Source organism: Mugil cephalus, chromosome 10 (assembly GCF_022458985.1).
Source record: "Mugil cephalus isolate CIBA_MC_2020 chromosome 10, CIBA_Mcephalus_1.1, whole genome shotgun sequence".
NCBI classification, from domain to species: domain Eukaryota; kingdom Metazoa; phylum Chordata; class Actinopteri; order Mugiliformes; family Mugilidae; genus Mugil; species Mugil cephalus.
Genome location: NC_061779.1, coordinates 2,347,678 through 2,375,477, shown reverse-complemented (window position 1 = coordinate 2,375,477; position 27,800 = coordinate 2,347,678). Strand labels below are relative to the sequence as shown.

Below are 27,800 nucleotides of genomic sequence, written 5' to 3'. Positions count from 1 at the left end.
CTAATAAGTGCCTTCACTCAAGGAGCAGTTTTAACATGCATGCACATACTTCGCCTGGAGTAGTTTAATTGTTTGCTGTTACCTGCTTAGCGTCACGGATTCTGCAGAAGATGATGTGTTTTTCCTTCACCGGCCGTTACATTTAACATTAAATGTCCTACAGTTCGCTCATGATCGCCAAAATAAAATACCACTACTATTTAGATTTAAATTAAACCTAATTTTACTTTCATTTGGGATGCACCATCTTCAGGTTGCAGTAAGCATGTATAAGCACATTTCTCCCCATAAAACCTTTTTTTTCCCCAAGATCTTCGTTCCAACTCTGCTGAGTGCAAAGATTTAGTCTTCGAGTGGGAGAGAGTAGAAAGGAGGCGAATGAGGGAGAGGAAAGGAGTGATTGAAAGAGCGAGTGGACCTCCAATCCTAATCATAATCCACGCAGCCCGTCCCCACCCTTGTTTTTTTCCCCTCAGTTTGACTCACTCGGTTCTGCGTCATAATTTTTGCTGCTCTCTACCCAGCCCAACCCGGAATGTTAATCAGCAGAAAGCTGCTTTAGATTTACAAGGGGGATTTTGGATCCAGTTCTTTGAAACGTAAGTCCTCCTATCGGTGCTGTGAGAACCTCGCTGCAGGATGATTACGATGCGAGTTCCTCTCCTGCAGCTCTTGACTTACCTGTGACCGTGTGTTCACGTCACCGCGGTGGAACGGGCACGGCGCGGCACACTCTCAGGCGCACTAATTAATGTCGAGGCTCATTTGTGAACGCTCAATTTAGTCTGTGAAAAAAAGAAGAATTACAGAGGCGAGAGGGGTGGAATTAGAAGCTCAGTCTAATAAGTAATTGGTGAGTCACTAAGTCCTTTTCATAGACGCTCAGCCAAGCAGGGTTAGCAGTGATAATGAAACGCTGCCACATGCGTGTGTTTGACATCAGGCTCAGAGGTGTCTCACGCAGAAGTTATTTCAGTCTTTAACTCCATTTCAAAGGTGTCGGAGCGTGATAGATTATCTGTGACATAACCAAGAGAGCTGGAATGAAAAGAAGACAAGCCTCGCAGCAACATGACAGAGAACGACAGAAATGGTCTTAAACCGAACGTAATCCTCGCAATTAAGCCGATCAGCCGCAACATTAAAACCACTGACAAGTAAATAACAATGAGCATCTTGTGACAATTCAGTGTTCTCCTGGGAAAATTTTGAACTAGACACACAACAATTAAAAGCACAAGGTGATGACCTGGCCTCCAGATTCACTAGATCCCAGTTATAGCCTGATGTCTGGTTACTCTAGTTAAAATGTGCAAACAAGGAGTTTGTTCTCCTTGTATTTGTTTGTCCCGCTACAGATTGTTTGTGTTCCTCTCAGCATATTTTGGAAGATGGAAATTAGCCTCGCCTACAATCTGCCATATTTACGTTATTTATAATGTTCATTAATATGTTCAGTCCCTAATTTACTCACCCACACTAACTCTAACACCATCCTGTTTCCAGACGCTGCAGGTCTCCCTCAGAAGACCCGTGTCCGTTGTTTTGGAGGCAGAAGGGAGGCCTGCACGGTATTAGGGGTGGTCATAATGTCATGCTTAATCAGTGTGTGCATGTGTGGTTTCAAACATCCGTTGCAGCACAAAGTCAGAAGTGTTTTTCGGGGCGTCTGGTGAGCCAGTGAGTCTACTCAGCCAACTGGCCGGTGAACTTACTTAACTGAATTTTCCTCTCATGAAAAAGAAAAAACAAAAAAAAACGTCTGAACTCCCCGTTACTGTGATTTACCTCAGTTATTGCGTGTTATTTGTGTGTTGCTGAGATTTGAGTCGATCTAGAGTTCAGCTTTGGGCCTTTGCTCAATGAGCGCGTTGTCAAGCGTCCGTGCTGACTGGCCCTCTGTTCTGGCTCTCAGGTTCCAAAGCCGACAAAGAGAATGAGCTGATCACGCAGACAGCGAAGGGAGCAATTTGTGCAAACGCACACTCGCGTGCACGCACGTACGTTCACGCTTCCTTGCCCAGATTGCTGCCCATGGTGTTTCGTGTTGGGAGCTGAATAGAGGGTGGCTTGTTCTTAAGGGAGGTTAAAGCGTTTCTGTTTAAGATAGGCAAATAAAGCGGGCGGACTTTCATCTGCTGCAGCCAGTCGTGTCCACTCTTTCACCCCGATCGTTCCGGATCAGTTGGCGTTTTTAAAGCGACAATAAGTGGGATTGTTCTCTAAATGAGTCATATTCCTGCTGTGACACTGGGCCTGTGATCTTATTCGTTAAGGCCTCCTTGGACGCGCTGGGGACGGCGACATAAGCTCAGTGGTGAAAAGTGGATTCGATTATGAGGGGGCGGATTTGAGGTTAGACGTTTATGTGGATGTGTTATTGCAGCGTATGTAATAACGTCATCCTGTGTCATTAGAGAAACAAAACCAGCCCCCCATATACAGTCCTGCGTGTTTCCAGGCCTGTGCGATAGTCTACGATAAACCAGCGAAGCCTATAAAACTATGTCATCCAGTAATTGAGCTATATTGTCCCCTTTTTCTGCTCAACGTGTGATGTGGCGTCGCATATGGAAACCGGGATCGTTGAATGAGACTAGATAGCCGCAGGCACCACACTTAGCCTGGAATGCAAAGTATAAAACATGATTAGAGAGAAAAAGAGGGAGAGTAACGGAGGGGAGAGGATAAGGGGAGAGAGCTGAAGTCATGTTTAGGATTAGGGTTAGTCGTGCTGAGCTTATGGCGATATTTTTTGGGGCTGTGGGAAACCAAAGCCAGCCCTCCAGAATCCTTCCAACGTGTGTGTGTGTGTGTGTGTGTGTGTGTGTGTGTTCAGGGGTGGTGGTAGGTACGTTGCTGCAGACCCAACATTTACAGCTCAACAGTCGTACGGTTTTGCTGCTAAGAGCCACTTAGTCAGTACGTTTACATGCACATGAAAAAAAAACATATTATTGCCTCAATCCGACTTTAACTGGACAACGTGTGCACACGTTACTCCGACTAAAATCACTCAGATGATCATAGCACAGATTGGAAATCGATTTTCTCCGGCATGTATACACCTTAATCGGACTTTAACTAGACAATGTGTGTGCACATGCTCCACAACAGCTGCATTGGTGTACAACCCCAAACAAAAACGAAACAGAACCACCTGAAGGATAGCGCCATCTTACCTGCATCTTCCTGACACATGAACGACTCTAGTTGTTTATTATATAAATAATAGGTCAACTGGAAAGGGGCCGTGTTAACGCACTGAAAAGACACATCGGGTTCCCGTCAGATATTTGATTTTCTCCGTTGGATATAAACTGAAACCACATTCAGATAGTCAGACTTCAAGCATAGCTCGATAAAGTTGTGCATGTAAACACACTGAATGTGGCCTTTGTGCACGACTTTGAGCTCCTGAGATTTACTCAAGACCATTTTTTTTTTTATCTTTCCTTTGCGAGACTTTCCACATGAACAAGAAATAGCTGGTAACTTGTGTTTGCATTGTAAGATTGAAATGCTGCAGATCTTTGGAGACTTGCAAAGCGGAGACAGTACACTCCATTTAGAAATTCAGCCGGCCAAATGTGCAGATTCACATCTCATCTTTGTGGCTGTGCACGCTGGGATTTTTGGCAAACCTCTTAAGATGGGAAGTATGCAAACGTTTTACCGTTGAAACTTAAGCGGATCTCAGTTTCACACAGTTTATCCTTCAGGTCTTAGTTTTTCTGCCTAGGATACATCTTTACACGCCAAATGTTAAGTGTCAGGTGGATCAGGCGAGAGGAAGCTTTTTATACCGTGCATGTGATACTTTACCAAATATAGAGTGTTTAGTCTCCCCACATCTGCTATAAGTCAGTGTTTTCCAGGGATCAGTCATGTGTGTGTGGGTGTTCTCACCCTGTGACTCATGGAAGTCCCCGTTTTACACAGCTGATAAGGTTACTTCCTTTTTTAGACCCAGCTGAGCCCCCCCCCCCTTTGACCTGTGACCCTTTGAAGCCAGAGGTGACCAGAGGTGTCAGAGGGACATGGACCAGACCCCACTTCACTTGTCCGTCACAGCCTCTGATTTATCAGGCTCTGACAGGCGTGTGTGTGGTTGTGGGTGAAGGAAGTCTGTAACTATCGATTCCCTTTTCAACCAGAAATACTTAGATTTGATCTCAGATCCTCCAGTGAATGGCCACTTCAGTCCAACTCATGAATGCTTCCCTGTCTTCACTTCCACTCCACATTATTTGTATTTTAAAGGAGGACCCTTACAGGTTACCTCGTCGAATGGATAATTATTTATAGCCCCGAACACTAATACTTCACAATCTGAAGTTTCTAAATGCTCCTCTGTCCTGCTAACATTCTGTTTAGATAAAGATCGTGTGGAGGCTTCGCCAGAGCAAGCAAATGCGTGGATATTTTTAACCCTGTACTCTGAAAGGCTGCATTTACTGTAGTGTGGCTGAAAGTTAATCCTTCTGCTTATAGGGAAACGTAGACATTTGATAAAGTTCGGTCAGCAGTTTTTCTACCGTTAGCAGTGTCGTGTCGTGGGAATTTTTTTGAGGAAGTCAAATCAAACAAGAATCTAATCTATCTGCTTTTAGGGACATTAAAAGACTGTTGCAGTACGTCGCTATTTCATGTAATGGAATGAACTATTAGAGCGGCCAGTTTCCTTCTTGTTATCTAACGAACACTTTGAACACCGACACACCCTTTCTCTTGGGCTCACAGCATATGCATTGTCCTCTTGACTCGACTTATTTATTTAGCAACACATTCAAATGCACACCCGCTACAACCAACCATAAAAATAGCACTCGTTCACAATCAGAACCTGTAGAGGCAGTTTTCTACAATAGTTTTTTACTAAATCCTCCAAATCCTCCATCCCTGCGCTTACTAATTATGCCAACGAAATGTCAACACAAACTTACTAATCTCGCGTTATTTCATTTAATGGTTTGATGCCAAAGGACAGATGGCTTCCCTTCAGCAAATCACAGGTGAGCAGTCTCACCTGATTGGTTAATCATCCTTCCCTTTGGACAATAGTGCAATACCGTATTCGGCCACATAACGTTTAGAGGGGCGCTGTTTCACACATCGTAAAATCCTCAATAATTAGAATCAGAATCAGAAATTACTGATTACTTTTTGTTACAGTGGTTCATATTCAAAGAGTTCAGAACAAAGAGCAATGTAGGAAATAAGGATATGTAGAATAAGTAGGAAATTAGAATAAGAATACATGCATCAATGTAAAAACTATGTACACGTATAAGTGATAATGTTGGGAAATTATTGCACATGATCGGATGGTTGGAATTAGAGAAGAGAAATAAAAATGACACAACAGAGAGTTGCTGAAACTGTTGAGCAGAGCGTTTTTTTCTTCCCTTGGCCTCCAGGACCGTTGGCCTCACACACATCGTTGTCAGCGCCTTCGACAAATGACCTTCCTGTGGCACCCAATCTCCTAAAAAAAAAAAAAAAACTGTGAGAAGAATAAGGTTGCGTGGGGGTGATGGTGGATGTGTGGAAAAACAGGTGTTTTGGAGGCTTTATGTGTGGAAAACAAGAGGCCAGGCATGCGAGCGAAGGATCACATCTGCCGTATGAATTCCACTTAAGAGAAATGAGTGTGTGTGTGCGTTTTGTCGTGTGAAAGACACGGTCACTGAAAGGCAGGAGATCAGGAGGCTGTGGGAGTGATACACACCCAGTGACAGCTTTGTGAAAACACTGTACTATTGTGTCTTCAGCCTCCACAAAGACACAGGCTTGTAGCCTCCTGGACCACAATCAGAGCTGCTTTTCAGCCGCAGGAAGCGACTTTGAAGGCCTCGACTCTTCTGATCCATCCACCCTGTAATGAATGAAGAGGCTGTTAAAGTAGGCAGGTGTTCACTTGTGTGTTTGTGTGTTTGTGTGCACGCACTCTCCTTAGTCTGGCTTTGTCCGTCGGCTGACTAAGAGCACGACAGGAGGAAAGTAGACCACGCCGCTGTGTCTTTCACATTCCCTCAAAGGTAGACGAAACTTCTTGGCACACACGCGGAACAATTAGGTTTCCAAGGAGGTATCGTTGGTGGGAATAGAAACCTCCGGGAGGAAAATAGCAGCAGCAGCAAACAAAGATACGTTCAAGGACTGTCCGTGAGAAACTGCCACCACACTTTGCATTCAGTTCAGTTTCTTTTGTATCACAAAGTCACGCAGGAATCCCCGCCTCGCTGAGCATGTTAATTCTTTCTGATGATATCAAGCGAGAAGTGACCTTTAAATTATTAATAGTTTCTAGTGTGAAAGCTTGGCACACTGAACATTTTGTTTCTGAACAGAGAATCTCTTCTGACTGAAGGTAGAACCCAGATATCTGGAGATATGAGAAGCAGCGACGTCTTCCAAAGATATTTAACATAACAACCCGTAGTACAAATTGTGAAGTGTGTGGTGATATGAAACCCCAACTCAGGCTTAGGGTCGAGGAATGTGGTGGGGGAGGCTGTAATGGACTCACTTCCATCAGCTTCAGCTGGTACGATGTCGTCTTTTAGGTCCATGACTGTGATTTCCTAAGAATTGACCAAACTTTGAACATTGAAGTTTGGTTCAAAACATTAATACTGATGTAATAAGACTTAGGTTCATTCATTACCGGCTCATACTGAATACTGGTTTATATTTTCATCATGATAAAAAGTAAAAAGGAGCCGCGTCTGTCTGTAAACAACCACTTTATGCAAGTGTTGCAAGTTGTAAGTTGTGCTACTTTTCATGCAGGGACACGTTTCAATAATGCAACACGACATTTCTCACGCTGATAAAAGTGATAAAAGTCGCTCCACATCAGTGACATAAACTGCCTGACTTTAAACTGACTTTTTTTGTCCTGAAAGTCATAAATAAGTTTATTTGGTTCAAGGGAATTTGTCCTTTATTAGAGTAATATACTGATGAATTATCTTCAGGCACATTTCAGTCTTGCACCGCTCCAAAAAACAAAACAAAACAAACAAACGAAAAAATCTTTGCTCAGTCTGATTCCTCACTTCGTTAGAATCCTGAGTGGCTCCTCTTCTTTGTAAACAGCATCATTTCCTGAGGCCATGTAAACCCGTTTTACTACTAGACAGAATTATTCTACATTATTCACTCATCATGACAGTAAAATAGTTCATTATCTACCGTTATCAATCTACCGCAGAAATTCTTCTCTCAAAGATCTGATGATAAATAAAAAAACATGATGTGTTTTTGCCCATCCCTAATATGACTCATACAGACACTTAATTGGGAGTGTCAGTCCTTTCAGCCTAACAAAAATAGTTGCTCCAGTTTTTTCCTGCCCTTCTTTCAGCGTTATTGTGAGCGATGTGTGAGCCAGGAGGAGCTGTGATGGTTTGGAGAGATGCTTTGGACGAACCGGGGACTACCACTGACTCTGTGGTTAGTTTTTAGTTGTGATTTGTAGCTGAGATTCCCACATGACATTTGCAGGGTCAGCCTCAGAAACGAAACCATAACGACCACAGAAGAATGAATCCCTTGTGTCACTTGTCCTCCCCTCGTCCTCCGTCTCTCCACCGCCTCAGATGTTCCTGCGTTTCTCCGTTTTACCCCCTTTTCTGCGTGACTCATCCGTCTTCCAATTAAGCTCTGCGATCCTCGGGCCCTTCCCTCATCTCCCCTCATCCTGAGCTCGCAGTGCAGGCGGCGCTGGAGCTGCCGGGCCTTGTGATATTAGTGGTGGTGGTGGTGGTGGTGGTGGTGGAGACAGGCCCTGGTTGGCTTGTAGACCTACATTAGGGCCAAATGACGCAGGCTGGGGTTCGGCGGTGAGGAGAGCGAGGGGGTGGTGCTGTGGGAAACACTGAGCGGTGTCACGGCTTTGGAAGAAAATGGCAATTAATTGACATTTGTAGACATTCTGTGGACTCTTGTTTTGAGTAAGTTAAATATCCACTAATCCCCTTCACTCCTAATCCCCCATGTGTCATGTATCACCCAGTACGCTCTGTCTCAGCCCAATGGGTGGGTTACACTTTGGTTTATACAGACACTAATGCTGCAGCACGACAGCTGTGATTGGTCGGCTCGGTAGTTGCATTGTATTTCTGGCTGCTTCTCCGTCTCTGCAGCTTTTTGGAGGTTGAGCGTTTTGGATCAATGAAGATGGAACCGGTCGAGGAACGGTTAACTGAGGAGGTTCAGAGATACAGACGTTTGTGTGACTTGTGTTTGGTGAAATTGCGCTGAAAGTTTCTGTCGCCGTTGTTGAAAATGAAACGGGAAGTGAAGCAGCAAAAATGAGCCCGTTCGGCTAAAAAGACACGGTTCTGACTTTATATACTATGGACAAACCCAGTGTGACATCACCCATTGGATTCTGAACCTCACAAATGAAAGTGGGCAGAGCTGCAGAACTCTCTGTTACCTGTTAGCTCAGGCTACCACCTGTCATTGAATAATTAATTAATGATGCAGAATTTTAAACCTTGATATAACAAAAAACTTTACCCCCCGTACAGTTTAATAAAGCTGTAAAGTTGGGCTTTTTAACACGGGGGTCTCAAGTGGCCACTTGATGAACTGCAATTTTTTTGCACTTCTGCATGGGCTTCATGGCTCAGACCTGGATGTTGCTGTTTGCTTGTTACAGAGCGAACCAGACTAACGAGTGCACAGGTTTAAGTGGCTCGGCTCGGTGCAGGCTGCACGCCCAGGTTACAGCGTCCAGGTCCGGCTCTAAAACAGCCTTAAGAGGGTCAAATGTGGTGCACATAATGATATGAGCTCCAGAGGTTGATCCATGTGTTCAGCGTCACATTAAATTCAGGGCATGTAAAATCTTCACTGCCCCTCCCCCTTCGTGTTTACGGCCACAGTTCCACTCCCTGCTCCTCCTCCCTGTGAACAAACTTAAACCCAGGATATTTCTCAGTGTGGAAACAGGTCAAATAAACCGTCCAGACGTTTAGTGTCTTTGATCAAACCGGTGCAGGGTGTTAATGACTTTGGCACTGACGTCTCCACTCGATGCATCATTGAGGCTTCACTAGCGACGGGATGTGAATGTGCCTCGACTTATGTAGAGTAACTGACAGCGACGCTCTGTAAAATAACCTGTGACTGGTGGAAAAACACAGTCACAGGGTGATTTTTATAAAACCTGATAGATTATTATCGAATTAGGACAAAATAACACTAAAAATGAACGACATACTCCGTCATTAAGCCCTGGTTAACAAACCCAAAGCCCTCATTCTAATCACCAAACCACCTGAGGTGACACACGAAGGAGGCGTGAACGCTCTAGTGTTCGGGTTGTGTTCGTGCTGGAGAGGGAGCCGGGATGTGTTGCAGCTTGTGTGTGTTTGTGTTGCGTGCGTGTCCTTTGTAGCGCTCGTTCTTCCCTAGACGCAGCCATTTCCATTGTGTGGAACGAGGAGTCAGCACATATTATACAAGTCAGATGGTGCAGAGAACGTACGAGAGAGAGGATGTGTCTGAGTGGGAGAGAATGTTTTTCACTGGTGGAGTTTATGCGTCAGTGATTATTTGTCCCTGTTTGGCTCTGATTTCAGGAAATCAACAGATCCACTGAGTAAAGTCATCAATACACACATACTGGATCATTACACGCAGTTTTTGTGAATTATTATGTGTCCACATATAGTCGATACCATAAAAACTACTGTTGTGTTCCTGTTGGATGGAATCAGGTCTAAAGAGAAACTCTGACTCTGACTGGGAGATTTTTTTTGCAACTTTCACGTTGCACCTTTGTTTATCTGTGTGCATACCTGCAGGCTGTGCGTGCTTTTCTAATGATTGTGTAGACTCAAAATTAAAAGCAGGTTTAGTTTCTTTTATTTCATGCACACGATCAACGTAAAGTCATCTATACAGTGTGTTTAAGGTTTCAGATACAGCATCAAAATGTTGAAATGTTTCATAAAACCTGATGAAAGCAGCTCATTCACAGGAATATTGAAACGAATCGTCTATGATATAAATTAAAGTGAAACCTAAAGGTGATGATATGAGACTTACATTAATAACTAAATCTAATATGAGACCTTTAAAATATTCTGGATCTGCCCTTTTGATGTGATTGCCTCTTGAGTAAAGAGCTGCTGCTCCTCAGTGATGAACCGTCCTTCGTTCTTCTTGGAAACTCGACAGAAAACACTTTAGAGTGAGATGATGAGTCTGTGTTTTTCTGACGTGCCTCAGCAGTTTTTTTTCCTTTTGACGTCCGATTCCAACGAGAGCACAACACTCACCGGAAGCACATGGAAATGTCGTTCTAGGGACGGTAGCCCAGCGCTTCCCTTCCTTTTTTTTTTTTGGAGAGTAGGGAGAATTGAAGATGACGCTGCTTTCCCTCCCGGCTGCTTTGTAAATAAATCACAGACCTACACTGATCATCTTTCCATTTCTCAGCCAGCGCCTCCCCCCCTCTCACTACCTCTGGCTTGGCACAGAGTTGGTTTTTATCACTTGGAAGCCAAAATCAGGGTTAATGCTTCAGACTGAATCATTGTAGATCCAGGAAACACTGTCCAGGCCGAGCTGAGAGCCGTGTGAGCTAACGGCCAGAAAAGAACCGACTACTGAAAAGCAAAAACATCCCTCTGTGTTCTCCTTTTCCCTCGACACTATTTTTATGCATTTTAACTGGAACACAACAATTACAGCAGTGAAAGCACCGGATGACATCTCCGGGTTATGCAAGCATGATGGTATCTACTCGCCTGCAATTATCCTGACAAGCGGCTGGCATGTACCTCGAAACATCGTGTACGGTCACGTAGGTGACAGAGATTTACTTGAGCGTGCATTTTAATTTCATTTCAATATCACTTTATGTTTAAAGGTTTTTCTTCATGTGTTCTGCTTCTATCAGAGGTAGCTGGGTTGGGCTGACTCGGTCTCAGGAGGATTCTTTCTCACAGGAAATACCACTCTTCTCCTAGACCGACCCCAGTTACAGTAAAAGCTGTGATAGTGGATGTAGCACACAACAAACATGAGTGATTCTGTCTCACATCTCAATCATATTAGTTTGTATTGGAAACTAATCTCATGTAGTTGGTTTGCTCTATTACATGTTTCAGTTTCTTTTTTCCTCTTGATCCTTTTACTCGACGGATAAAAGCTGCTTTATATGATTTTGTGATGTGATATAGTTGTATTTTCATATCGGAGCAAAGGTTGGAAGGTCATGTGATCACATCCTACCTGAGTTATATCTGCTGTAACTATCACGTCTCTTCTTACGTTATCACACATGTACCGCACTGATTTCTTCTTATTTCTGCAGAACAGACATTCATGTCACACATAATGTTAAAGGCACATTAGCAGCGAACCCAGACCCTTTGCAGACACTGACACCGTAGCCTGACATGCACCTCCCGAGAAATGACAGCTGTGATTGGTCCGCTGGGTAGCAGCGTGTTTCCTCTTCAGTATTTCCGGCTGCTTTTCCATCTCTGCAGTTTTCAATTTGATCGTTTTGGATCAATAAAGATGGAACTGAGGAGGTTTGGAGGTACAGATATTTGTGCAACTCGTTTTTGACTCGAAATGAAAGTTTCAGTCGCCACTGTTAAACGTGGAGCAGGAAGTCATAGCGCCAACTAATGTTTGGGAGGTGTTGTTACAGACCGAGCCAGACTGACGAGGTAAAAGTATAAATGACTTGCACTTGTTACATGCGTAGGCTATGTCCTGCAGTGCTTTAACCTTTATTCTGTAATTCTAGCAAGTACATTTTTAACTACAAACCTATTCAGTGTTTAAACAGTGTTATACCACTTAAGAAAAAGAATGATTAATCCTTCATAGTTTAGGGAAAAGTGTATTTTTTAAGTTTTACACCACTCGTTTTTGGTGAAAAATATCTATTACACACTATAATGTCATTTAATATATGTAAGAATTAAAAAAATATAAAAGCCACAATGATTTAAATATATTTTAGTGACATTGAAACTTACATGAACATTCAGAATAACCACTGAACACTGTCCTCATCATCATAAGATATAACATTCTTACTGTGAAGCAGAGGTGGGACATTTCCATGGACATGGTGACTGTAAAAGTCCTTGTTCCTCTGCACACAGCAGCCTCATCAGAAGCTCCATGCAGGCGTGTCTGCTCGTCTCCGTCAGAAACCGTTCCTCCTCCGAGGAGCCCTGGTCTCCGTCGGCCGCGTGGTGCCTCTGTTTTGTTTGCATTAGCCTAGTGCTCCGTTTATTTTCCTGAAAGTGTTGAGAGCGAGGCACGCCGCTCCCCTGTGTGTTTATCTGCCCTCAGCGGTGTGGGTTACATGTTACCAGGATTACAAATACACTAAGCAAATACCACCAGAAGCTGTTTGGGGACGCGTGTGTGAGACGTGTGGACGGACGACTGCAGAAGCTGTGGAGGTTTGTGCGTCGGGCTCAGATAGGTGTCGTATTCATGCTACTTTTGTCTCTCCTTTGTCTCTCTAGGTGTTTTGTCTCTCCCGGCCCATTTCAGTCCCTACACGGAGAACCAGCAGACGTCCGTGGACAGCAGGGAGGACGCGTACGCCCAGCTGGAGCTGAGGACGCTGGAGCAGTCCCTGCTGGCTACCTGTGTGGGCAGCATCTCAGAGCTCAGTGAGTGCACATAGTTGTTCTGGTTATAATTTTTCAGGCTTTATTGTACTTATTTTTATTTTATTTATTTTTTTGCATCACATTTTCCATTTTTTAAATTCCTCCGTCGTTCTTTACACAATCACAAAGCGTGATACAGAGAGCTGTTGTTAACACAGGCAAAGCGCCCTCTCCCAGAGATAATAAACACATTGTCATAGTTTCCAAACAGACCATATTTCATATTTCATAATCCCCGAACATGTGTTTCACCTTCTCTTGAACAAAGAAAAGAAAACGCTGCGAGCAGAAATCACAGCTTCTCTATCAGATGATGAGTCTCATCTTTTCCCTTAAAGCCGTGGTTTCCAACCTGGGGTCAGAGGTCATTGTCTGATCTGAGCTCTCCATCACTTTTCACCTGTTTCACCAGTTTCTTACCAGTATATCATGTCCCTCCCTACATGTACAACATGCAGGGCTTCAAGTATTCCAGGTTTGGGTCTTGGATGCAGCTGCAGCTGATGCTAAATTCAATAAAACTTGGGGAAAATGAGCTCTGAGTTCCAAAGTTAAAATAAACAGCTGCTGCTGCTGCACATTTTAATGTTCAGCAAACGGTGACAATAAACCAAACTTATTTTTTTGTCCTCTGAGTTAACCTGTAACATGAACGCTGATGACATCAGAAGTCAGAATATAGAATTTCTAAGTTTTCTTGAAAGCATCATTCAGGCCAGCATTTTTTAATCGAAGTCACTGTTGTTGGAAAGACGGAGAATAAATATATGAAGCTATGCTAGCAGCGTAGCTAACTGCAAACAAAGGACTTAAAAATAGTAAAAATAATAATAAGTAAAGTAAAGTGTTAAATTTAAATGTAAAGGATGTAAATTTTGCAAATTAGAGTTGGATCAACAGTTGTTTTTGTATAAAACAAGGAAGGTTGAGAACCGCTGCTTTAAAGAACAAGTCATCTAGTGCACGCTCTTCTAAAAATACACACTACCTGAGTCTGAAGGTCTGAAGATGAAAGAGATGTTGTCTCTGATTGTCTGTGTCTGTGGTGAAGAGAATCTGAAACGTCTGTTTCAGCCTCTAGAACCGTATCTGGATCTGTAGCTGTTTATGTTTATGCAGCCAAAGAAATGTAGCGATGGGACAGATTTCCAACGCGCTGCCAAGTCTGAGACGTTCTGCTCATTTCTACACATGGTGGCTGGTAAACACGGAGGCTCACTCAGTCCTCCTGCTCCCCGCCGCGTATGTGGTCTGTTTAAACTGGAAGCTGCGATGGCGTTGGCAGGAATGAAGAGCAGGAATCCGGAGAAAATCACACACACGGAACAGAGGGAGGTTCAGAGATGGGAGCTGGGAAGGTAGAGGATCACGTTTGAGGAGGAGGAAATTGTGGAAAGGTAAAGAGAGGTTGTCGGGGCAGGGAGAGGGGACGAGACACGGGGATTAGTGTTGGTCAGAGCCGGGGTAGGTTTCCTACTCGGAACGAGCTAACACTCCGACGTTTGTTCGTCCAGCACAAGGCCACGTTCATACGCAGCCACCGTTAAGAAAGTGCACACACTCTCTCAAACACAGACTCACTTTTTGCGCTCAGTGCGTCCTTTGTGCCACATCTCTCTGGCGTCCTGGGCTCGGCCTGGCATCCAGACTTCATTCACGCCTGCAAACACACACACACACACACACATTTATAGGCGTGTGTCCGCTGATTCGCATGCACACAGTGAAAACACAGCGGGTTTGGCGCTGTGATCAGAGACCAGGCAGCATCCACACCGAGCCGCTCAGTCCTCCTGGATCTCTCAGCTGGACTTGGCCAGACGCATGAACACACAGCGCACATAAACATGATGGATAGCGGACGGTTTTGTGCGTTAGGCGTTTTGTGCTAATGTCCAAAATTGTTGGAAACACAGTGTAACGAACACACTGGCTCTGAAAGCGTCTTCATTCATTTATTTCCGACTGGTCTTCCACCAGCTCTGGGAAACTCTGAATATTTGCCCTCCCAGTTAATTGAGGGAAATATTAAAGAGCAGGACGGGATCAGCCCAGAACTGAGCTGCTTGTTCTAAAACCTGTAAAGCCACTGAACAGTGCGAGGTTTGCACTGAATTGAATTTTTTAAAACTTAATTTTCGTCAATATCTAGGCGGTTAAATCACAGTTTATTGACTTCCTGGCTTCCACAAGGCCTCCAGTATAATCTGTAATCTTAGAATGAAGTATTTCATATCCACCCCCCCCGGCCCCTGTTTAGCTTAGTTTAGCTCCGGGGCACGATATAAGCTGGAAAGGCCAGGGAGAGGCTCTCCATCTTGGGCAAGAATTCCTATGAGACCTCCTGGAGGGACGGCTGGTGGAGGTTAACACAAAGGAGGCCCTTCAGTTTTAAGTGGGGTCTGTTATAGGAGGAGGGCTAGCCCCCCCGGTTCAACCCCCCTCAGAGACGCTGACACACACACACACACACACACACACACACACACACACACACACACACACACACGCTCTCACCGGTGAACTTTTCAGCTTTGGCCGCCTTTTCTCACAGTAATCTGGTTAGAAATTAACCCAGGGGTAATTACGCTAAATGAGCGTTACACGATCTCAAGTTCAGGCTGGCCTCCCTCCTTCATCCCCCCCACCCTCCTTCATCCCCCCCACTCCCACCCCTCACCCTCAGTCAGTCATGAGATCTGTGAGTTTTATCCGTCACTTTTTGGACGTGGTTCCAGTAAGTTCACAGTCTGGATCGATATATCGCCTCTATTTCTCATGGCTTTGTCTCAAAAGTGTTTACAGGAGACTGACACATTTTCACAGTCAGAGTCGGTGCAGAGGTTGAAGTGTGTCAGTGCATAAACAGCTGGACAGTTCATTAGAGCCTGTTGGTCCATTAACTCCTTCGGTGATTAAAGATGAATGGTTATTTAGACTGGCTGTCTGGCTTCGCCTACCGATAACGACAGTGCTAATGGAAAATACCACCAGAGACATGGAGGGGGGGAGTAAAAGAGCGAAGGTAAGTGGTTTAGGAAAAGGGGAAATCCGGTTTGATTTGAGGCCCACAGTCCACTTATTATTATTTTTTTAATACTTTGTTTAAGACACCACGCCAGACTTTAATTTTGTTTTTTTAACTTTGCTGCCGGCTTAATAAAAAGCTTTGTGTTTTCATCACAATAAGTTTCTACATAACAATGTGGGTTGTTTGTTCCAGGTGACTTGGTGTCCCGTGCGATGCACCACATGCAGCGGCTGAGCTCGGTGCGCCCCGGGATGAGCCCTGCCCGCCACGCCCGTCCCCAGCAGCACGTGTCCTGGTCGCCTGACGCGCTCCACACCCTTTACTACTTCCTGCGCTGCCCGCAAATGGAGTCCATGGAGAATCCAAACTTAGATCCCCCGCGCATGGCGCTCTGCAAAGAGAGGTGGGAAGCACGCATGACTTGACACGAGCGCCCTACATGCTCCGAGTCCACAGCAGGCAGCGAAATAATTGCTCTAATCTTGGTGACCTTTTCCTCTTTCATTCGGGATCCACCCTCAGGAAATAAGTTCCGCTCCTTCTGCCCTGATGCACTTCATCTGGTTTGTTCCTCGTCACATCTGCAACGAGAAACAGCTTTTATTTATATTTATACTCCAGAAGTTGACGAACATGTGATCAGTGCCAGAACTCAAGCTCCGCTGCAAATACACAAACTAAAAATGCAACTTGGGACGTGTCCTCGTGTCTCGGGGCACCTTCAGGTCATTCAGGTGTTAATTTTCTGTAGGTAAATTACAAGTGAGCCAAAGCTCCCAGGTGTTAATGTCGGTCTGATGGAAGGGTGGATTGCACCTTTAGGGTGTGAATTAGGTTGAAGACTGGTGGTTTTAAGAGGATTTTAAGAGGTGCAAATGGTCTGTAATTGTGTTTGGGTTTCCTCAGATCTCACACGGCCTTTGTAGCTTTTCTAGAGCAGTTACAGGTTGTTGTTTTTTTTAAATCCTGACACAGTTTGAAGATATTCTCGATGCAGTAGAAAACAAACATCTGGATAAGGTGATGTCATCTCTTGGGTGATACGTGACTTTTGACCTGTCTGTTTCCATAAATGACGTTTCACTTTAACGCCGTGTGGTTTCCACAGAAAACAGGGAGAGCGACACTCTGCTGAGTCACATCTCTTCTCTTACTGAACAGACGGATGAATCTCGGGTTGGCCTGATGTTCAGTATGTGCTCGTCTGAGTTTACTTTTCAGTGCTGGCGATAACCGGCAGTTTAGATAAGTGTGAGAGAAAACAGTACGTAAGGTAAGATCCCTCCTACACATCTGCCTTCTGATCTCAGAGAAAACACTCAGACATTTGCGCCTCTCCTTGAGTAACTATATGTTAGAAAAAAAAAAAAAGTCAGCAGAAAGTGGTCTCATATGTGTAAAGGTTAATTACTTTTTAAACGGAGGCATCGGGGCTCGTCTAAAGGGTGGATGCATAATCTAGTTCTGTTTTCCCCTCAGTAATGTTTTAATCTTTAGAATGATACCTACATGAACATCTTCCCAGTGCGTTTACATGCACGTGAAAGAAACAAATTATTGCCTTAATCAGACTATAACAGGAGAACTTAAGTGCATGTAAACACGTTCTCATTGTCCGATTGAGACGCCCAGATAATACGTTTGGAATTTGGTTTTCTCCGCCATGTATACGCTTAATCGCAGTATTGATTGGATAATGCGCATGCTCCATAACCGCTGGCGTTGGCGTGTGACCCCGGAACAAAAACATCCAAGAAAGCCGGTCGCATAAGAGGAACGGAGTCGTCTGCAGGATAGCGTGGATCTTACCTGCACCAGAAATAGCGCGAACATTACGTACGAGATTAAAAAATATGCTATTATCCGTCTGGTTGTTGTTTAAATGCCGGTCTGACGCATGAACGAATCACGTAATAGGTCAACCGGAAATCAGGTGTATTAACGCGGTATTAACCCGCTGAAAAGACATGTATCGCCCCCTAGTGTGGAGGAGGAGAACAGCTATTCGATTTTCTTGCACTGCATGTAAACTGACTGTAGTCAGAAAGTCAAATTTTGAGCATAGCTCGATTAAACTCTGCATGTGTTGCCGACAGGTTATGTGTGAGTGTGCACACTAAGGCAGCTGGCTCCCATATATGTAATGATGAACAGGCACGGTGTGAGTGAGAAAAGGTGGGCTTCTCGTTAGCATCAAAGAGAACACGGCAGCTAACGCACACCCATCCTGGGTGTTTCTCCTCGGTCCTCAGATGTTTTTGATGGTGGATGTATATCAACCTGGTTTATGTGCGCAGGATGAAGCATGTTTCGGAACATCTGCAACATACTACTTTCCTTTCTAGACATCTGCTGCCCATCGGTCGGCTCCCTCTCTGTGTTTAGATCCCTATTTGCTTCACCGTGGGACTCTGAATGTTGGCACACGGGGCGGACTCAGGTGGTGGAAGGCCGAAGCAGGGCAAACCTGGTAGTGATTACGATGCGAGCGGATGGTAACGACGCAGGCTTCTCCCCCCTTCGCTGGGCCCCTCAATCTCCCAGGCTCACCCTCTTTTGAGAGCTTTATAAAATCTTTGGTGGAAACCCAAAACCACTAAATCTGTGTGGGCCACATCATCAAACATTACAGGGATCCCGGTGAGAGCCTCACTGCAGAATCACCACCCTTTTTCTTATGATCCTGTAAAGACGGTGCTTAGTTCTGAGGGATGAGCCGGTGTTTGAGTATCGGCCTTTTTCAGATGATGTCAGACTCGCAAAGATGTGTTGTTGGTACATAACAGGGTGAAGCAGAGATGTGGAGAAAACTAGAAAAATAGCTCATGAACCAGTGAACAGCTACAGTTTGGCAGCTGAATCAAGTTTCAAACTCCTCACACAGAAACAAAATGCAAAACTGCAAAAAATGCACAGTGTATCCTGTGTTTAGCTACAGTGACACCCTACGTCTAGGAGGAGATAAGTTGTGCAGCTCTTCGGTGGCAAAAGTCCGGCAAAGTTTTCAGTTTCCATTGTTGGAAGTGAAGCAGGAAGTAGAAAGAAAAACTAACCGTACTAGCAAAAAAGACACAGCGCCGACTAGAGTTTGGGTTTTTACAGAACGAGCCAGACTGACAACATACGATACCACCGGTTTCTTTTCTGATCAGATACTGAGTAAAATTCAGCCTGGTATCGGCGATACTGAGCCGATACTTTGTGTAAATACGCCCTAATGTGTCTGAAAAACCTAAAAAAAAAGTAGTGTATTTCAGATGATAGCTTCATAAAGAACACAAGACCTCAGAGTAATTTATTTATTTATTTTTATCTCTTCTGTCCTCCTCATCATAAACGCCTCGTATTCTGTGTTGTGGTTTAACCTGAGGTTTGTTGTGTTGTCACAACTCAATAGTTTAGTTACTTTCCACCGTGTTCCTACTTTACCTCCGATGACTGAAGTATCGAGAGTATTGATATTTTTTATCTGAGGATTGATTTTACAGCATAAAGACCTGGTTTCCTGCAGAAGCATAAACTTTAAACGCTTCAGTGCAGGAAGGAGATAGTCGTATTTGTCTGTTTATTGTTGCATTCAACCTTTTTTAAGCCACTTTTCAGTAAAACTGCTAATTTTTTAACGGTAAAATCCATTAAAATAAGTACTTAAACACATCCAAACAGATGCCCTACCCCCCAGATCCTCTGTGTCCTTCTGCGGATGAGTGGAGCACTAATGGATAGATGTGTTACTGATAAGAAGTAGCGGATGGAGCTTACTTCTAACCACATATACATCAGATACGGTTACATCTCCCCTCATGGAGCCTTTATGAGCGTAATCTGATTCTAGATCAGTGGTTAACCTTGGCAAACCGCGATGGGGTCAGCTCTAAGATCCGACTGAAGTTTCTCACGACGTGAACTCAATCACGCCGGCTTCAGGTTATTGGATGAACACGACATATGGTGCCAGCGTAGCATGTGGGGTTTTTGCCTCCTGGGGGAGAAAAAAGCCGCCGCTTTTCATGTCGGACAGGTTAGAGTTCAAACACACCTGATCACGATTTGAGCCAAACGTGCGTTTACGACCTACCAGGTGGTGGAAAGCGGGGCGCCATGAATCAGAGCTAGCGTTTATGTGATTACATGATACGTGCATGTGTGTGTGGGAACATGCATGGAGGGGGAGTTTGTGTACGCTTGTGTGTGTGCGTGTCTACGTCCTGCTGCTTCTCAGTGTGTAGCCTTAGCATGTGAGGTCAGCGGGCTAGCCAGAAGCCAGAAGCCGTCTCTGGTTTCAGTGTTAACAGGCAGCGCGGCTTTGATGTTGCACCGGCTCGCCGACAAAGATAAAGTTTGTGCTTCGGGCTGAGGGGCATCACCCAGGCACAGGGGTCAGACGGGAGGTTCAGGTTCACAACATGGGAGCTGGTTAGAGAAACGGGGATGAATTCTGGGACAGTGTTAAGTAGGGGTGGGGAAAAAATATATCGATATGGCAATATAATCGCGATACTTTCTTCTGCACCTAAAGCTCTAAAGCTGACGTTTGGAGGCTTTGGCTTCAAATGGAACCAGGAACTAATAAGCTGGACAAAGTGTGTTTTGACATTTAAGTGGCAAGAAGCTTTATCCACTTCTCTGCACAAGTGGAAAATGGTGCACATATATACAACTTGTATTTTAAGCTGCATTTAAAATTTCTCAGTGAACTACGTAGAATATTGCAGTAACTTATTGTATCGTGACTCAAGTATTGTGATACACATCATATCATGAAGTCATTGCCAATACCCAGCCCTTAGTACTCAGCTGCTGTGTACTCAGTGGTGTTGCATGATAGCAGAACCTCTCTACTGACACGAGAAGCCTCACTGCTAGAAAATGCAACTAATAGTATTTCATTTCATCTGTCTTTGATATAAATAAAAAGAGGTTTTACTCACTGAAACTGGGACTGATTGATAACGGGGAGATATCTACGACGGAGCAAGAAGAGATAAGCACCTAAACTGGTTATAGTAAATCACGGCTGGTTTAGTTCTGGCCCGGTGCCAGTTTACGCCCTGAAGCAAGCGTGCAGTAAAGTAGCAGGGCGGATGCCTCGTGGCGTTCAGGAACACAAACGCACGTGCACAAATGCACACATGAATGAACAGACGCGCACACGCGCACACACACACGCACACGCACACGGTCCAATTTGCGCTGAGTGGAGGCCATTAGGGGAGGAATAAACATTGATTCCTGAGCCCAAGTGGCCTCTTCCCTACTCAGAAACACGAATTTCTTATCACTCTACACCCGCAGCACTATCCACAGACTCTGAACTCTGCCCCCCCCCCCATCAGCCCCCAGCCCCCTCCTTCATCTGGACATACCCCACCTGCCTCTGAGCTGTTTCCCAAACACTTATAAGCTTCATTATATCCACCTAGCAGCCGTTCTTAACCCCCCGTCCCCTCCTGCTCCTCATCCTGCTCATCAGCCCCTTGTCTGCTTGTTAGTGGTCACGCCTGGGTGACAGCGGGGCCCCTCCCCCTGAATGATCGCCAGCTGATTAGGTACAGAAGCAACATCTGACTAAAAGAAGATACAGTTAATACAGTTAACAGAGTTAACAGAGCATCTGCCGGAACTCAAAGTACCTTCGATGTTTAACAATAAAAAAAAAGTTCTAAACTCAGATAATCCAGACTAACGTGGCTAATTATAGTAAATATATATATATATAAATATATATATATACATACACACACAAATGGTTAAATTCAGGCATTAAAAAGTATAAAGTGTTCAGATAAAATGGAGACGAGACACTTTTACAGTCATACTAGAGGCCCAAAGTTTGGAAGGAAGATCAGATTTTCACATAAAAGATCACAGTTTCATTGATTTGCAACAAAATAAACATTGGTATTATTCAACAGAGGGTCCGTGCAGGTACTGCAGGGGGGTTGTTGGTTTATTAGACATTTTTCTATATTTTTTAACATTTTTAACCCACAATTTTCCTCACAAATTCAAATTTCTTTAAATACACATTAACATGAGCATATTTTAGTAAAGGGACATCCCAGACACACGCTGCAGTGTTATAATTATGTATATTTATAAACTGCACTAGGCCAAGTTTAATATAGAAGAACACATAGAGTAGAGTAACTTATCAGAAGACATTTTTACTATAATAATTTGAGTTAACGTCCTCTGGCTTTAACAACATCCTGGCATGTACGAGGCATTTGCTTCACAAGGGATATTTGAGAAGCCAAAGTGAATAATGCAAACTGTTATTTTTTTTGTTGTTGTTGTTTTTTACTTTTGCACTGAAGTTGTGACTCTTGCAAATCTTCCTGTCCCTAAAACTAAACCCTTCTTCTTTTCCAAAAAAATGTATTCAGAAATGTTCTGGTAACATTAATATAACACTGAGGAAAATGGTTCATATCAATAAAAGCCAAAGTGTGATCGTGCAGTAAATACTTCCCATAATACACAGGACTCTGTAGTGTAGCTAATGTTGGCAGCGGTGATGAATGGGACGGTGCTGCTGGGACAGATGGAGCTCTGCTACGAAACCTCATGTAGCCGTGAGAGTAAACAGAGTGCGGAGGATAAATGTCACGGCGGGGGCTCCGGTCTCACCGATTAAATAACTACGAGCCCACACTATAAAGCCACATTCTTACACGCTGCCCCTGCCTTCGCCTCCATCTGTATTCGTGGCCCTGATTAGAATGACGTCACAGCAGGAGAAAGGCACTAATCAGCACTCATTAACGCGCTCCGACCGAGGCTCTGAAGGATCCACAGCAAACAACAGTAACATTCATTGTCTGCAGACTCATTCTATGCATCTATACGGAGAGAGAGGCACAGACACAGAGAGGGGATTAATAAAGATAACCGTCTAGACGTGACGTTACAGAGACGCCACATCAACAGTGGCTTCTAAAAGGATTTTTGAAGAATAGGTGTAAGATCAAGACAACGAAAGAATCAGCTAATCCAGCTGATTTGAACGCTTGCAAACACAAACCACAGCAGCTTTCTTTTCTCTTTAACGCTTTATGCGACTATTCATTGTCACTGCTTCTCCAGGACTGATGCCATTGTCTCTTCTTCCCACAAGTTATTTGTCATTTCGATGCTTCTCTTTTCTTTTCCTGTTAAGATCTGAGAACACGCGCGCATAGCTGCACCTTTTGTTCCCATCCCGCTATGTAATTTATTCCGCTGTCGTCGGTTTAAAAATAGGCTTATTATTCAGAAGCCAGTGTTCTGTTGTTATCATGAAGCCTCGTACGTCACCGTTCGCGAGGAAAGCAGGTGTTTAACTGTACCACTTGGTAACCAGCCTATAAATATAGAGGACACGTGCACACATGGGCAGTTTCAGTCTGTGCTTGATGACGTTGCATGAAAATGCCGACTGTATATCACATGTTAAAGCGAGGGAAGCAGAGTTTACACGTGCATGTGTGTGCGTGAAGCTTTTCTTTAAAGGTGTCTCACCAGAAGGATCAGACATGAAATGAGTCATAAAGACACACTGGACGTGTTGAAGAGGTCTTGCATCAGAGCCTGAGTGTATATGACGTTTTACACAGGGAATGTACATGGAAGTTGACCGGTTTATCTTGTTTTTTTTGCTTCACAGGCCTTTTCTGTTGCTGCCTCCTCTGATGGAGTGGATGAGAGTGGCCATAGTTCACGCCGAGCATCGCAAGAGTCTCCTGGTGGACAGTGATGACGTCAGACAGACCGCCAGGCTTCTCCTGCCGGGACTGGACTGTGAGCCGAGGCAGCTCAAGTAAATGAGAACACACGCAACCTTCACCGGACCTTTCCACTGATCTCAGACTTAAATACTCAGCTGGTCATTCTTCTTCTTCTTCCAGACCTGAATGCTGCTTCAGCTCCTTCAAGCGTCTGGACTCCAAGGCTGCCACGGATAAGTTCCACCTGGACCTGGGTTTCCGGATGCTCAACTGTGGACGCACGGATCTCATCGGCCAAGCCATCGATCTGCTGGGGCCGGACGGCGTCAACAGCATGGACGACCAGGTCGGGAGCACACACACACACTGTGCACTGTTTATTCATCACTGAAGGTTAAACCAACATAATGTTCTAACTTCTGTCTGACTCTTTCCAGGGTATGACCCCTCTGATGTACGCCTGCGCAGCTGGAGACGAGGCCCTGGTCCAGATGTTGATTGATGCTGGGGCAAACCTCGATGTGGCGGTAAATACGCTCTGTTCCAACAGAATCAGAAGAGCAGGTTTATTTTAATATCGTACATTATGTCTGCATCTATTGACTTAAAGTCAGTCAATCTATCAAACTTTATTTATAGAGAAATTTTCATACAAAAGATGCATCCCAAATATAAAAAACAATAGACACAAGAGATACCCCCTTCTCCAACACACACACACACACACACACACACACACACACACACACCACTTTGAAGTTGAGAAAACACTAGAGATAAAAATAACTGATAATTTAGTAATTACCTAAAAGATAAGATTAAATTAAATTAAATTAAAACCCAGACTAAAAAGATAAAAGTAATAAAAAAAAGTTAAAATTAGTTAAAAGCCAGACTTAAAAGATAACAATAATATAAAAAAAGTAAAATTCAGTTAAAAGGCAGACTAAAAAGATAAAAATAATAAAAAAGTTAAAATTAGTTAAAAGCCAGACTAAAAAGATAAAATGAATAAAATTTAATTAATAACCAGACTTAAAATTAAAATAAAAATAAGTAAAATTCAGTCAACAGGCAGACTAAAAAAATAAATAAAAATAAAATAAATATAATTCAATTAATAACCAGACTAAAAATATAAAAACAATAAAATAAGTTTAAGTTAGTTAAAAGCCAAATGAAAGATAAAATATATAAAATTCAACTAATGACCAGACTAAAAATATAAAATAATAGTAAAAATAAGTAAATTCAACTAAATATAAAATAATAATAAAATTCAATAAATAACCAGACTAAAAGGTGAATAAAATTCAATTGAAAGCAAGACTGAAAAGGTGGATCTTTACTTTACTTTTAAGTAATATTTTCTTTGAGTGTATGATGTTACTGTGCATTACTAACCGGTGACGTTTTTTCCAGGTTCCCCCGTGCTCCCCTAAACACCCCTCTGTGCACCCCGACAGTCGACACTGGGCCGCCCTCACGTTTGCAGTGCTGCACGGACACATCTCTGTCGTTCAGGTTGGAATCACACGCACACGCTCACACTAGCCACCGTCAGCTTTAGCAAACGAATGACGCACAATGCACAATAAATCAGCCTGGGGCAAACGGCTGATGGTGTTAAATATGAGGTCAGAGGTCAGGCCATAAATGACTTACAACACGTCATAACCGATGTAATGTGCCTTTGCCTTTGCAGCTCCTGTTGGATGCAGGGGCCAACGTGGAAGGGGCGGCGGTCCGCAACGGGCAGGAGAACACGGCGGACACCCCCCTGCAGCTGGCTTCGGCAGCAGGTGGGCAAACACACGCATACACGCTACAGCAAAAAGGCACAGCTGATGTTAAAGCGTGCTCTGCCTTACAGTAGGCCTGTGTTCTGATCGGATGCACGGTCACCAAAATTACTACTTTCTGCTAAATTACAGAGGCAGAAAAAATCGGTAGGAGAGCTAAGCAGAGGAAGAGAGGAATGAACGACAGCCGCTGTTGCTGCTTTCTGCAGAATGCGTGCTAGTTTTCCCAGTGGCCACCGAGAATAACACAGGATTAAGTTGTGAATTGGCAGGAGGGATGAGGAAATGAGAGCAAATGAAGGTGCAGTGGCGGCGGTAAAACGCTGCCTGAGGTTGTTTAGTAGCCTCTGGGCAGGATTCCTCTGTGAAAGCCACACATAGCTGGAGTTAAAAGAGACGCATGCTCCACATAGCAGCAGTGACAGTGTGTAAACAGCTGCTAATATGAATGTGCGAAGACATTTGCTAAATATACCGTGTTTAGACGTGTCTCTAAATGAATGAGTGCTTCTGTGTTTCCCAAGGCAACTATGAGATGGTGAGTTTGCTCCTGGCGCGGGGCGCTGACCCCTTATCAAAGACCCGCGACGGAAATGCCCTGACCTCGTCCCTCTACGAAGACATGAACTGCTTCAGTCACGCTGCTGCACACGGCCACAGGTACGAATCCGTTAGTCTGACCCCATACGAACTATAAGCTTGTGCACTCTGAACTCTATAACACCAGGTTTGAAGAAGAAGTTCATCCTTTTTTACTTGGTTCTTTTCCAAGTCAAACAACTTAACCTCCTGAGACCCGAGCTTTTATTCGTTATGTCCTGTTAATTTGTCCAAGGAGCTGAAAACTAAGCATCGTCTTTGAGCAGGACGTGTAATCCCAACGTGCTCAAACGGGTTCTTGCTAATTAGCTGTAGATTTTTACTAATGATAGAATTTGCTACATTTGCGTCTCGTATTAAACTAGAGACGTTAATGCGCATAAATAGTTTCAACCATAAAAATAAAAATAGAATAAAGATTTCGCTGAAATGCCCGTGTTTTTACACCAACTAGTGTATTGACCCTTTGCTACCACTAGATGGCAGATAAAGTAGTCCACTTATGAGGACAACAGGTCTAAATGAAGTAGAATAAGAAGCTGCTACAAACCAAGCAGCAACCTTTAGATCTGAGCAATGAAGTCCATGCGAAGTGCAAAAAACTGCAGTTCATGGAGTGGCCACTTGAGGCTTCAAAAGGGGGCAAATCCCTATAGACCCCCATGTTTAAAAGAACAACTTTATAGCATTATTAAACATATTTACAGCCTGGTCTTCCTAGTTTATTTCACTATTCATGACAACTGTATAGAGGGTGAATTTATTTGTATCTTTTTATTTAAGGTTTAAATTTTTGCATAATTAAGGGCCCGTTCCTGCTTTGAGTGACAGGTGGTAGCCTGAGCTAACAGGTAGCGGAGAGCTGGGTGGGGGGGTCTCAACGTCCAGCACGACCCCCATGTCCATATTTGGAGTATCCGCAAGCGAGCAGTGTGAAGCTCATTCAACAAGGCGACTACAGGCTCCGCCCACTTCAGGCTTCATTTTCGAAGTTCAGAATCCAGTGTGTGACGTCACGATGGGTTTGTCCATAGTATAATCAGTCAATGCCCCAAACCTAAAGACTGTCTCAGGAGGTTAATGTACATCAGACAGGTTCGTCTACTGCGAAGTGAAAGATCTCCACACACAACGTGTTTTCTCTGTCCTTTTACAAAATAGAAAGGTTGGATTAGTCTTTGCAGAACAGGTTTTCATTGTTGTGAAATACACATAAACAAAGCAAAACAGATTTCTCCATACAGAACTGCTTTCCATAGTCCTTTCTACAAGACGACGCAGAACAAACACAAAACAAAAAGAAACTTCCAGAGTCGTTTTGTGGATAAAAGAGTGACCGAATGTTCTATAGAGGTCCATCTTTTCATGTGCGCGACGCAACACAAGACCTCGAAAGTGTCAGAATATCGTTTGCATTAAGGCTCCATCTGTCTTTGAACACCATCTGCCAGTGCACACTCCTCCACCTGTTCACTGTGTGCATGTGTGAACACGATGTAGACTCAACAGTTCACATTCCACAGCGAATGTGACAGATTATGTAATCAGGGAGGAGGCCGCAGGGTCACACAAATGGAAGTATGCGCCGCTGTTAGGGTGTATATTAATGACTGCGCGCTTTCGGTTTTTTCTGCCCCTCCCGTCCCCCGTCCCCCCCTTCTTCCTCCTCGTTTATCTCACCCACCAGGAACGTGCTGAGAAAGCTACTGACTCAGCCCCAGCAGGTCAAAGAGGATGTCCTGTCTCTGGAGGAGATCTTGGCCGAGGGGGTGGAAGATGAGATTGCTGGGATCTGCCCTTTCCTCCCTCTCTCCCCCCTGCAAACCCCCTCCAACGGGCCCATGGTGATGCCGGAGGTGGGCATACCGAAGCTCTGCAAGGCCAGGATGAAGGCTCTGCAAGAAGCCAGCTACTACAGCGCCGAGCACGGCTACCTGGACGTCACCGTGGAGCTGCGTGCCATGGGTAAGGATCAGACTCCAAGACG

The 27,800-nt window shown here is 44.2% G+C and overlaps 1 protein-coding gene across 1 annotated transcript in view; it reads left to right on the top strand.

Annotated features, from left to right (window-relative positions):
- Positions 1 to 27,800, top strand: part of abtb2b (ankyrin repeat and BTB (POZ) domain containing 2b) — a 50,251-nt gene that overhangs the window by 18,066 nt on the left and 4,385 nt on the right. The window contains exons 2-10 of the mRNA XM_047595920.1: positions 12,522 to 12,671; positions 15,895 to 16,105; positions 23,351 to 23,503; positions 23,592 to 23,757; positions 23,849 to 23,938; positions 24,834 to 24,935; positions 25,117 to 25,213; positions 25,738 to 25,873; positions 27,501 to 27,778. Of these exons, the coding sequence (XP_047451876.1) occupies positions 12,522 to 12,671; positions 15,895 to 16,105; positions 23,351 to 23,503; positions 23,592 to 23,757; positions 23,849 to 23,938; positions 24,834 to 24,935; positions 25,117 to 25,213; positions 25,738 to 25,873; positions 27,501 to 27,778 (1,383 nt within the window). The remainder of the gene's footprint in view (positions 1 to 12,521; positions 12,672 to 15,894; positions 16,106 to 23,350; positions 23,504 to 23,591; positions 23,758 to 23,848; positions 23,939 to 24,833; positions 24,936 to 25,116; positions 25,214 to 25,737; positions 25,874 to 27,500; positions 27,779 to 27,800) is intronic.